This window comes from Strix aluco, chromosome 8, assembly GCF_031877795.1.
Source record: "Strix aluco isolate bStrAlu1 chromosome 8, bStrAlu1.hap1, whole genome shotgun sequence".
Taxonomy (NCBI): Eukaryota; Metazoa; Chordata; class Aves; order Strigiformes; family Strigidae; genus Strix; species Strix aluco.
In genome coordinates this window covers 28,877,220-28,890,242 of record NC_133938.1, presented here as the reverse complement: position 1 = coordinate 28,890,242, position 13,023 = coordinate 28,877,220, and the positions used below count along the sequence as shown (strand labels likewise).

The 13,023-nt window shown below is 40.9% G+C and overlaps 1 protein-coding gene across 3 annotated transcripts in view; it reads left to right on the top strand.

Moving 5' to 3' along the window:
• Positions 1-13,023, top strand: part of PRRC2C (proline rich coiled-coil 2C) — a 76,514-nt gene that overhangs the window by 23,525 nt on the left and 39,966 nt on the right. For all 3 annotated transcript variants that reach the window (XM_074832877.1, XM_074832876.1, XM_074832875.1), the window contains 11 exons: positions 1,016-1,122; positions 4,109-4,246; positions 6,175-6,410; positions 6,794-6,873; positions 7,815-7,948; positions 8,032-8,119; positions 8,398-8,539; positions 9,595-9,669; positions 10,443-11,088; positions 11,912-12,081; positions 12,678-12,924. In XM_074832877.1, the coding sequence (XP_074688978.1) occupies positions 1,016-1,122; positions 4,109-4,246; positions 6,175-6,410; positions 6,794-6,873; positions 7,815-7,948; positions 8,032-8,119; positions 8,398-8,539; positions 9,595-9,669; positions 10,443-11,088; positions 11,912-12,081; positions 12,678-12,924 (2,063 nt within the window). The remainder of the gene's footprint in view (positions 1-1,015; positions 1,123-4,108; positions 4,247-6,174; positions 6,411-6,793; positions 6,874-7,814; positions 7,949-8,031; positions 8,120-8,397; positions 8,540-9,594; positions 9,670-10,442; positions 11,089-11,911; positions 12,082-12,677; positions 12,925-13,023) is intronic.

The window sequence follows — 13,023 nt, the reverse complement described above, 5'->3', positions numbered from 1 at the left end:
CTTCTGACACATGTATGCCTTCTTTTCCTCAGTTCATGGTGGTTTTTAAATGCTTTTCTCTATTTGAACTCCTGAAGCAAGAGAACATTTGTTGTGGTTTAACCCCAACTGGCAACTAAGCACCACACAGCCACTTGCTCACTCTTTTCCCCCATTGTCTGGTGGGATGGAGAGAAGAATCAGAAAAAAAAGTAAAACTCTTGGGTTGGGATAAGAACAGTTTAATAATTGAAATAAAATATAATATTTTAATGAAAAGATAGATAACAAAAAGAGGGAGAAATAAAACCCAAGAAAGACAAGTGATGCACAGTGCAATTGCTCACTACCCGCTGACTGATGCCCAGCCAGTCCCTGAACAGCAATCAGCATCCCCCAGACAGCTCCCCTGAGTTTATATACTGGGCATGACTTTCTATGATATGGAATATCCCTTTGGCTAGTTGGGGTCAGCTGTCCTGGCCGTGCTCCCTCCCAGCTTCTTGGGCACCTGCTTACTGGCAGAGCATGTGAAACTGAAAAATCCTTAACTTAGGATAAGCACTGCTTAAAACATAAGTGTGTTATCAACATTATTCTCATACTAAATCCAAAACACAGCACTGTACCAGCTACTAGGAAGAAAAGTAACTGTCCCAGCCAGAAACAGGACAACATTATTCCAAGTTATTCCCTTCCATGGTTGTAGATTGATGGGTTTTGATTGATTGTCCAATACACTACTTCAAAAGTTATAATTCTGTTCTTGCCTGACTGCATTTTCTGCCCAGCCATTTTCATTCATTCCTCTCCACTTTAGGAAATCTACTCTTGAAAGAATTAGCTAATTTATTCTGATTTTTAACTGTTACTATAACAACGCCTTTTATATAAGAAAATGCTTTTGCTGCATTAGTTATTGGTTCTTCAGCTGCACAGCTACCTTGTTTTATTCACTTGTTTGTGGTAGTAATCCTGATGATCTTATTCTGTGCTCACCCTCTTGTATTTACAAGTGCTTTCCCTCTAATTCCAGACAGCCAGACGTGCCGCAGACACAGCCAAAACCTGCTGTTCCTGCTCCTCCAGAAGCAGCTCCTGTTGCCAAATCATGGGCCAACACCAAACCAGGTGGACAAGATGGTAAGTGGTGTTCAAGGTGGAAGGGTTCTTGACTGGCCTAGCAGGCTGTGAATGCTGCTGTGGGACACCCCCAGACTCAGCGAACATTAGTCTTGACTGGGCCAGTTGAAACTACAAATGCTGTGGAAGCAACTTGTTTGGCCGGAGGGTGAGCTGGTCATGTCACTCAGGTGAGCTCCAGCCTGATTTAGCAGCAGGTCTGACTGCTTTTTAAAGGGGTGGTATAGTCACTGCTTTTGGATTGACAGGGAAATGGTGGTGATAGTGTAAGAACTTGATCATGGCTATGGTGAGGAGGGAAAATTTCAGTCAGTAGTTACAATGCATACAATTTTGGCATGGGGAGGAGAACTGTAAACAGTGGTCATTCTAACCATAATTTTGGATCATTTTGTGCAAAATGTGTGCAGTCTTGCTTCTATCTAAATGCTACACCAATACTTTCCCTTTATTTTATAGATTCCTCGGTTATTTTGTTTTCAAAGTGATAGTGTTTGAGTAGGGTTTTTTCTGGGAAAAGCATTAAAGGTGTGTTTTGGTGTTTTAACATAATTGTATTAAAGGATGAAGAACTATTTCCATTAGTGTGAATCTTAGCTTGAGTGTTTTCGTTACAGATGTAAGATTAGAGCTAAACTTCAGCAGGTTTTTTTAAACTGCTTGTAGAGTGAGAGGTTACTTAGAATTCCTTGTCCCTATTACGAAAAATAACTTACAACATGTTTTACTCCTTAAATTTGAGACTTGCAAGCCTTCTGTGGCTATAAAATAGAGTTTTGGCTTCCAAGTTGAAGTGAGCTCTCTTCTGGATAGAGATCTTAGAATAGTAAAATCTGAATTCCATGGAGGTAGCTTCTAAGCCATTACATGGAGTTTGTTAACATTGCATATCTAATGGTTTTGCCTTTTTTGGCAGTAAGTATTAGAACTGACAATTCTAGATCTTGCTCTCCTCTCTAATGTTCAGTGTTTCCTTCATTGTAAAATATAGGAACTCTCCTCCTTTAAGCTTTTGCAGGAGTTTTGTAGAATAAAAAAAAGGAATTAACACTGATGCAAAGTGATCTGCATACCAGCCTTTCTACATAAGCTGATAAGATCATCTCTATGACACAGGAAATAGTGATTCGGCTCAGTGGCTTCAAAATGCATTTAGCTAATTATTTTGTAGTTACCATGGCAGCTTGTGTGCCAAACCCAGATGGTGCCCTCATTGCATTCAATTAATGCAGTAGTGGGTTTGCTGTTTCAAGAAGAAATACAGAATGTGAATTGGCATCAGCTGCTTGCTCTCCTCCTCAGTTTGAAACTCGGGATGCTACACCTGTTGTACTCGTGCTTTCCTGATTTGCAGTTGGCTGGTGGAACTTGTAGTTTTTCCAGATGCCTTGTATGTGTTCCAGCAGTCATTCAGCCAGCCACCTCATGCTCTTGTAAGACTTCAGTTGAGTGAGGCGAGACTAAATCCTTCTCTGAGGCTGTTGGTGGCTATGCAGAAAGACTTCTAAAATGAAATGACAGCATGTATTTTTCAGCTCATGTGTTGGCTAAAAGTTGGGGTTAATTGCTACCATAATATCTTTGAATTCTTTAACTTTTGAACTGTTGGCTGACAATCTGGCCTATTTCAGGTTGATCGCTTAAGTCCTGTCAAGCTGATCACTGAGGGGCTATTACTTTGCAGTTAAAACGTTGTTACTGTGTAGACTTGAGCAGAAAACATTTTTCAGGATACCTAAAACCCATGATATGCATGCCACAGGACCTCTGAAGAGGCTCCATTGCCTGGCAGGCCATCTGGTTAGTGCGACTGCAGTTTTCAGTCCTGTTAAGTAACGTATCTGCTTGGGAACGTGAAGAGCCCAATGTCCATTAACACAGAACAAGTTAATGTGATCTGTAGTACATGAAGTTAGAATGAAGATTGAAAGATTTCAAGGCAGTTTGTAGGCACAGGGATAAATAGTGGTATTTGCTGTCGTGCCTTTACAAAGAAAGTACAAAGAGTAAGGAGTTTATCCAGTGCTTGACTCTTAATCTTCAAAAAAGAATCAGGATCCCTGTATTTTGTTGTTATGAAGGATTCTTTCACAGATCCAAGAGAACAGAAGCTTTTCTAGCTGTTAGCTTAAAAAACATGGGGTTGGGGGGGGGTTGGGTGGCATATATTCAGATCTTTTTTGTGAGTTTGCTCTATAGTCTGTGTAGCCTAATAATGATGTCTCTTATAGTAGCCAGTAGTAAAGACACATATAGGAACAGGGCGATATTCAGACTGTTGGAATAGAAATCCTCTGTCAGTAAGATTATCAGTGATTTGGTACTAGAATGCTATTGACCTGGTAGGTGAATATCCATTATGTGTATGGGGGGTGGAGAAATTGATTCAAAGCAGATGCTAACAAAATTGTCTAAGGAGAAAGTCAATCTATATATTTGGCTTCCCTGCCATGTGCAACAGAAATCTTAAATTCCAATCCTGACTTATGATGTCAAGGGTTTTAGAAATCCAGGAGAGCTACAGTTCTGATACTTTTCTCATAATGTAAAAGCTGCAGCCTTTTTAAAGTCCTGAAGAATTATTTGTTACTAAAACAGTAATTAATCTTAAGGGCTTTTGCAATAGCATAGCTGCCCATTCTTGGGTTGACTATAGTTGTACAATGAAACAAGGGGAACTTTTGTCTGGAAGGGGGCGGTGGGGAAAGTACTAACAAAGATTAGGAATTTCAGCTACTCTTTGTTTTAAGTCTTGCTACATTGTTCATTATTGCTGTCCGGTGCTTCTGGATTTTTCTCAGTGCCAACAGGTGTGATGGTTGGCCTAGTAGATTTAACAACTTTAGTAGCAAATGGGAATGCTTTACAAGGATTGCTCTTGTATGTGAATTATGTTACCTGCAAATTAATGTAGCTTTAACATTCACTTTTTAAGGATGATCAGGCTTTTATTGCTTTGTGACTTTGTGAATATCTTACTGTGTAGGTCCAGCTATTCAAGTAAATAGTTATTTCCAGCAAGAGTTTCCCAGTCTGCCGGCAGCTGGGGATCAGGAAAAGTCAGGCAAAGAGAAAGATGCGCCTGAAGAGCTCCATGGATCAGGACCCAACTTGCGACCACAAAGTAAGTATATACTACAAATTTTTGTGAAATTCCATGGGCTTGTGTGGAAATTGTTTATTACAACATGTGCCATGTACAAAATAAGTTGATTAATTGATTGTTTTAACATACTCCTACACTAAAGAAACAGATTCTTGGGGCTTCTTTCTGCTTTACCTTGTTCCTGGTGTGTGGAAAATAGGATGTTTAATCCCATCCTGCAGTTCACTTTCCATTTTCCCAACCTAGTCAGTACTCCACTTGTGCTCTGAGGAACGTTTGTTAGTTGCACAATACTAGCATTTTCTTACTTGCAGCTGCTAAATGTCACAACAGCTAAAATATGTATTTAAAGAACTATCCTAATATTAACTAATTACATAAATCATCATTAGGGTTGTCCTCAAGAGGTTACTTAGTACTTAAAAGAGAGTAGCCTGAAAAATGCTGAATAGGAAGTTTAATCTACAGGATGCCAAAAGAAGTTGACTGATTTGAAAGGCATTGGCATCTTTAGCTCATGGCTGAGATGCTCTTACTAGCTGGATCTGTTTCAACTGGGGGGGATTAGATCTAGTGAAAACAACTGTAACAGTGCTGGTTTTTGCATGTCTCTGAAGAAATGTATATTGCTTCCCCAGATCCTTTTAACGGGGAGGCATTTGGGATTATGCTTGTTTCCAGTGAAAAACAGGATTCCTTTCTTCCTCAAAAGTTGGTTTTCAGTGAGGTTTGATGGACTAGGGATGCTTTCCTGCACTGTACGTGGCACTATCTTGTGCCAGTGATAGGCAAGATGTGCACTGCTTTTAGAGGGCTTGGGCTCCTTTCTGTGTTACAGGACTTGGTTTTCTTGGATTTGTTTGTCAGGTCCTGCAGACTGAGGCTTGTTCAGGTCCTGACTTGATTTTGATGTAAAGAATAAGTTGTCAAGAAATTTGAGAGGTGTCCAGAACTGAAGTAGGAAAATAGCTACGAATGTCTGTTCCAGCCTCTTGCAGGCAGTTACAGTTTTGGTCAGCACTGTAGATGCTATATTAAGCTGCTCTTTCAGGTCTGACAGCAGAAAGCTAAATGAGCTTGGCGAGTACTACCCCTTTAGCAGCTGTGCTCCCCTGCAAAGATAAGTGGAAGAACTGTAATGGATACTTAGGAGCATAGTTCAATGCTGCTTAAAGGGTTTGTGCCCCTAAAGGAACGTTATTTACAGTGTATATCTGTGTGAATTTTTGTCCGTCTGCATGGATCTGAATGCTCCTGCTAAGTTTACTCTTTTTTTCTTGGTCCTAACCCGTGCTCTGTAGGCAGAAAATTCTTAAAGAATGGACTGTCTGGCACAAGTGATAGGTCATTAAAATCCCTTGCTTTTCCTGGACTTTTTGCTAGACATTCACACGCACCCAGAATTACAGCCTCATAACTTCTATTCCATCCTTATCAGCCAGAGATACAAGCCAGACTCTGCATACCTGTCTTCACTTAGAAAAATAATGCACAGGTATATGTCATTTTGAGCTGCTTGAGAGTTCTGTGGTAGGCCTTTGCTGCTTAAGCAGCTTGATCTTTCCCTTGACAGCATCTTCACACTGAGTCAACAGTGGCCCACTTACCACAGCTAAATCTGTTTTCTCTCCTGTGCTATTACCAGTATCCTTCATAAATTGCATTGTGTTTTGGAAGGTGGAGTAGGACAACTAGAGCAGTCTATAAATTTAACTCTTACCCTTCAGGAACACAGCTGGATCTAGGGCTGATGAGGGTTAGAAAACAGCCTCTGTTTTCTCAAGTGGCCATTGCTTGTTTCAGGACCAAACATGAATGTGTGTCTGCACAGGTTGTAGTGTCATGGAAAACTGGGTAGGAAAAATGTGGTTTTCATCATGCCTGTCTGTAAATCTGTAATATAAAGTCTGTTCTTGTTTTTTCTTGCACTGATTCTGTCCATGCAGATGCTACTAGTTGGAGAGAAGGTGGTAATAAGAGCAACTCACCCAGTTCTCCAACTGATCAAGAAACTAAGGCTCTTGGACAAGAAGATGGTAATGCTACTCCAGCAGAACAAAATGATGGCCAGAAGGCAGCAGAGAAGAGGGATGTGCGGTTACCACAGGTCCCTCAGCCCAAGCTGAATGGGCAGCAGCAACCACCTATCTCATCTCAGTACAGAGCAATGATGCCACCTTATGTGAGTGATGGTTACATGAAGAGTTTTTAAGCAGCAGGGATTGATTATTGACTAGTGTGATTTCCTTATGCCCCTTTCTCCTCCCTTCATGGAACGCTTAGCAGTTCTGCTGAAAGGGTGGGATTGCAACCAGCTCCTCAAAGGATGGGGCTACCTGTTACTGCTCCTGCTACACTGAGTTTGAACTTGTCAGGAGTTGATTAACGCTTGTAATCACTCCACCTTGGTGACTTGGTGTCACATGCTTGCGATACGAAGCAAACTGTCTTGAGTGCAGAGTCTTGCTTTATTTCCATTGTGATTCCTTTGATGATCTCAGTATGCTTAATGCAGTGATTTTTTTTTTTTTTAACAAATGGCTCCTGTTTTTAAACCTTCCTTAGATGTTTAATCAGTATCCTAGAATGGCATATCCTCCTTCCATGCAAGGTCCAACAAGGTTTCCCAATTCTGAGCCTAGCAGGTAAGAAGCCTTACAAGTGCTACTGTTATGTGGGTATGAACTATGTTTGTGACTCAATATAAAAAAAAAAAAAGAAAATTTGCACTGAGTATCTTGATTATGATTATACACTGCATAAGAACTGCCACTGGTTAGTCTCACAAATTTGGCTTGTGTGGAGTAGTGCCATGAAGTGATTTGTATTTGACAACTCAACTGCAAAACTTGAGGGAATTCTGCACATTACAGGGTTTTTGATTGGAAAGAGCAGGAGTCACACCTTTGAAACTTCAACCAGTATTTTGCCTGGAAAAGGACCCTTCCATTCTTATAATGACAGTAGTTAATTCCTGGTTCTCAACTCTACTGCTCTCCAATTAAAGTAAAACTGTAATGTATTATAAAATCAGTTTTCCTCCTTTCTGTTCATTTCTTCATAGTTCTGGATGGCTGTGCACATGCATGAGGAAATAAGGGATGCTGTAGGCGGTAGGGTGCAAGCTTTGACAGGTCATCTGCGGTTGGGATCAGGAGGAGGACAGAAAGGCTGATAGGGATGACTGGGACAACTTGAGAATAGGAGTAGGGAGAAGGTACAGAACTTTTGACACTGGGAAAGCATGCAAAGTATAAAGAAATATCTCTGAGCTGTATAAATTGTTGTAAAGAAGGATGCCAGATCAATGCAGTGTGTTGTTTGAAAGCTACCAGGCATGTGGTTTTCTACTGTCAGCTGATGTTTTGGCTTGTTTGTGAAGTGCGCAAGCAAGGCTATAACATCTTTCTTTCTCTTCCATAAGGAACTGTATGGTAGCGTAGCAGTAATTATTTGAACTACAGTAATTACACATGTGGATGATAGTTCACATTTATACTGTATTTGAGAGAACAGTACTCTGGTCATTTTGCAGATAAATAGTGACAGTGGTCTTTGTTTCTCTCTCTTTTTTTTTTTTTTTAAGAGGGCCAAGGGGAAGAGGACCACCTTCGTGGTGTTCAGAACCTATTGAGCGCCCATCCATTCTTAGTGCTAGTGAACTTAAAGAACTTGACAAATTTGATAATCTGGATGCTGAGGCTGATGAAGGCTGGGCAGGTAAGAACATCAGATTAATGTACTCTGTTATTTGTACATTGAATCCTTCTGTGAGATTAATTGAATATTTGCTTATGCATCAGGTGCTCAGAGTGAAGTGGATTACACTGAGCAGTTGAACTTCAGTGATGATGATGAGCAAGGAAGTAGTCAAAAAGAGAAGGAAAGTGGGTGAGTTGGTGTTGCCAGTTGGGTGTGAATGCCACTTAACTAGCTTATCTTTTGGGAAGATTGAATGAAATGAGTGTAAGTACTCATTCCAATAACAGTAATTTAATACTGTACAAAATTGTATAACTGCTTGCAGACTCCAGTTAGCTGTGTGTGTAGTAGGAATTATCCTTGCTGTGAGGAACTTTTGCCCTTGATGAGAAACATTGAGGACAGAAGATAAATCACCAAATACCTGTGTGGAGTGCGCCTTCCACTTTTCTTATTTCTTTGCACAGTGATGAACAAACACCGTCAAAAGATTCCCAGAGTCCTGATGGCCAAAAGGAAGCAGAAGAACAGACAAATGCCAAGTCTGCCACCCAGGTTTCCACAGCAGCAACCAAAGGGTCTTATGGCAAAAGCTCTCAGCTTGATCAGGTTTGTGTGTTCTTGTTTTCAGCTTTTCTGGCAGCAGCCTCGTCAGGAGAGGTCCAACTTTGGTGTCTTTCCAAACTGTCGGGTCAATCAAGGTTATGAACATGAGTGAAAGCATTAGCTACTGAAAGCATTATCTGAGCTGTGGTAACTGATCGGGTGCTGCTTAGTCAACTTAGCTGCTTCTGGTTGCAAAATAAAAATAGCATGTCTTTATCTAGTGTGTTCTAATCCACAGTTGTGAGGGGGTGAGAACTCTTGTGTCAGTTACTGTGACTCAACTGACAAGTTTTAACTTGATACTCCTGTCTGTCCATCCCTGTAACAGTGAATGAAGCCGTTCTGGTGTCCATCATGTTTTACAGTGGCACACAGTAAATAGTGCCCAGTTGGCCCACACATTTTTCCTGACTGTGAGGTGCCTTTTTTTTTTTTTTTGGTATCATGACCCACTTTCTTCAGTGCAACTTAGCTGTAATGTGTCAGCTCACTTCTGACATCTCGGGCAGATAGATTTTTATACAGACCATGTAGAATTCATCAACTCAGCCATTTTGGTTTTTGATTTATCCTATAGTAGAGGAGGATTGACAGTCACCTCAACTTATGCCAGCTTCAGCCCTGTTTATTTTTTTGCCCCCCACCCCCCCGGCCCCGAAAAGCTACTGTTGGCTTTGTCTGCAAATTTCCTAGACATGTATTCTCTTGACACCCATAATAATGAAGATGGATCTTGAATTGGTTTTACTTGCACTTCATATATATATACACAACGATTACATTGTCTTTCAGGGTTTGATGCTACATTGAATCTGGGGGAAAACCTGCAGTAACATAAACTTTGGATTTTGGATGTGTGAATTTTTAAACTAATTGTTTAGTGCTCAGCACATAAAATGGAAGTGTTCTTGCCCTTGTTTTGCATGTGAAGTTGTATCGTATGCACATAGTTCACTAGGTGTAGTATCTTAATGCAGTAGAAAAAACAGCAAATCTAAAATTTGTCAGCTTGACAGTTACGAGCTTGCCTAACCCTGGTACTGTGTTTGATCCAATAGGATCGGGGTCCAGCACAGCCTTCTATACATGAAAGAGGTGGTCCCACTCTTCATCCAAAATCTATTCTACCACCGGTAAGAAAGATTAGAAATGTCCTTATTTCCTTGAGTTAAATTCTTTAATGTTGTGGTGGAGGGATTTAGACTAAGAAAAATAAAAATATGCTCCACATATGGGTAAAGCTTTTCTTTAACAAGGAAAATGATCATAGTGCCTGGGGCCAGTAAGAATGGGACCCCAGCACAGCTGTGCTGCTAATTGTGTAAAGTGGCCCCATCTTGTAAGTGGCATATGAAATGCATGAGAACTTCAAGAGCTTTCAGTTATCCAGCCCCATGTGGGATCTAGAGAGCACAGGGACATGGGAACAGTGCTGGAGGGCTGGCTGCTGAGGCAGACAGGGAGATAAGTCCCAAATGAAATGTGTATGTAGGAGCTTCTTACCAATTTTCGGCAGTCCTTATTAAAATCGCTGTTATCCTGAGCTACCCTGAATTTCTTTGGCTCCTTGGGGAACTTTTGTCTGAGATCTGCTGTGAGTTTCTGTGATTTAGAGCAGCCTGTAACCAAATCTAAAAGGTGTTTGTCATCTTTGCTGTCACTTTGCCTTGGTCATGGGGAGCAGGAGCAACATGAGCCCAACTGAATCTTTACCTCTCCTTTCTGAGCTCAGTTTGCATAAATCTGAACTGGAGCAGGAAGGTGGGGGCTTGCTTTTTCTTCCAAATATCGCTTTTTAAAGGTGCTATGCAAATATATGTGTTGACAAATAGTTAAAATGTAATATTTCAAGTGTCTGTTTATATAACACGTGTTCAACTTGACTTAACTGATTTTAATATTGCAGCACCCTCCGCCCCCTGATCGCCAGGTAGGACCTGGAAGGCAGGGACCCTTTCCCCCTAAACCAGTACCAGATGAAGATGAAATTTGGAAACAGAGGAGAAGACAGCAGTCAGAGATATCTGCTGCAGTTGAGCGAGCCCGTAAGAGGCGAGAAGAGGAAGAAAGAAGAATGGAAGAACAGCGAAAAGCAGCTTGTGCTGAAAAGCTAAAACGGTTAAATGAGAAATTTGGCTGTGTGACAAAACCCTCCCGGGAAGACCCTCTGAAAGAGAGAGAAAGGGAAAGGGAGAGAGAGAGGGAGCGGGAGAGGGAAAGGGAAAGAGAAAGGGAACGGGAGAGGGAAAAGGAGAGGGAGCGGGAGAGGGAGCGAGAAAGAGAAAAGGAGAGGGAGAGGGAGAAGGAAAAGGAAAAAGAGAGGGAAAGGGAGAAGGAAAAGGAAAAAGAAGAAAAAGAAAAACTGGAGAAGGCAAAAGAGCAAGAAAGGGAGAAGGAGAAAGAAAAGGAGATGGAAAAAGAAGAAAAGGAGAAGGAAAAAGAAAAAGAAGAGGAGAAACCAGCACATGAGGTTCCTGAGCCTATAGAACCTGTGGCAACACCTGTAGTAGAAAAACAAGAAAGTGAAACCAGGAATAACAAGGAAGAAAAAGGTATGCTTGCACACAAGTAGTTGTCTGTCTTAAAGCTGAGCCACAGAGCATAGTTGTAATTTAGGAGTCTAATGTGCATACCTAATTAACCTAGTGCATCTAGACCATTTCTTTTCCTGGCACATTACAGCTGCTAACTGTCCTTGGAGCTAGACCTGTTTGCCCAACTCATCAAAAAGTTAAAGGAAAAACTGGGCTCTGATTTAGGCTGGACTTTGAAGAATACAGAAAGAAAAGCAGGCTTTCTTTTCTTGCTGAAGGAGGGTCAGCAACTCCATGTTGCTAAAAAGCAATGTAAATTATTTCAGCTATTCTGTTCTTTCAGGAAGCCTAGAGAAGTAGACACAAAGAGTGTGTATTTAAACATAGTGTGTTTTTTGTAGTGGAACTTGAATGCCACAAGAGAACTGTTAGACTATGCTTAATAAGGTCTGTGTTACCGTTTAAATGGGTAAAAGCAATTGTAAAACCAAACCTTGCTTCATAAAAAAGTTGATTCAAATGTAATATGGTAGAATTGATAAAGCACTTCTTAAATCACATAATAGTTTCAACCTAAATGCCAGTGGTTGATTACCCACTGTATTTGAGTTTAAAAGGAACACTGAGTGATGTGTTAACAACAATTGTTCTGTTTTGAGGGGTCATTCTAAACTTTTTTTGCCTTTATGGGTTTTGGAAACTAAGACTGTGAGATTAGAGAAGGCAAACTGTTTTCCTTTTAGAATATCCTTTATGTGACATTCTGGTGAAATTGTCATAGTTTTAAGATTCACTGTCTCCCATGTGTGGTTGGTGGTGTTTTGTTTTTTTTTTTTTTCAGAAGATCAAGCAGTCTTTACCAGACAAGATAGTGGTCGGAATGAGAAAGAGATTTCACAGGTGACTCATGAGAGTGAGCCAGACTCAGGATCTCAGCCTCGTCCTGCTGTTTCCTCGGGCTATTCTAAACAGTTCCAGAAATCATTACCACCAAGATTTCAGAGACAGCAGGTAACAAGTTCATTGAAAGAATGATGTCTTCTGCCTCATTCTGAATAAGTATGTGACCATAGAAGTTTCAAAAAGCTTAAGCTGTTGGTTTCCGGCTTCTATAACATCTATGGTATTGGCAGGAATTGCTTTTCATGAAACACTTCTTGTCACTTGCAAAGTATGTAAGTGAGCAGAAGGCAAATGAGGTTTTTAAAACTGGCCATTTTGCATCAGTTGCTGAAGTAGAGCATTGCCCTGAGGTTACCTGTAGAACTCGGGGTTTGATCATTGTTTCTGCAGCTCTTCCTTAAAGGGTGTGACACTCACAAATGTAATTTGAACTTGGGTCCTGTGGTCTGAAGAGCACTTTGCGTTAATGAGATGCATGAAGTTGTTCTCTGTCTCACCTGAACACCAGCAAAACTGTAGCTATTCTAAATTGTTCAGTCTGGTTTCCCCCTTTTCTCCTAGTTCATTCTGATGCTCATTTGCAATTTAAATTTCAGAATGCTTAGTGTCCTGGAGATAACTGTACTTTTCCAAGGGTTATTTGAATTTCGCTCAAGTCTTCATCTTAACAATACTATATAATAATACTATTTTCTGTTATACAGGAGCAAATGAAACAGCAGCAGTGGCAGCAACAACAGCAAAGTGTCCTTCCACAGTCTGCTCCCTCACAGCCTTCTAGTGGCCCTGTCCCACCTCCCCAGCACAGACCCCTCTACCAGCCCATGCAACCACATCCTCAGCATTTAGCTTCAATGGGCTTTGATCCACGGTGGCTTATGATGCAGTCTTACATGGACCCACGAATGATGTCAGGAAGACCTGCAATGGATATGCCTCCTATTCATCCAGGTAAAATCTGGCAGCATTTTTTGACTGCTGAACTTCCTTGGTTTTGAAATAGAAGCCTTTCCCTAACCACGCTATGTATAGTAACAGCAAACGGGTGGG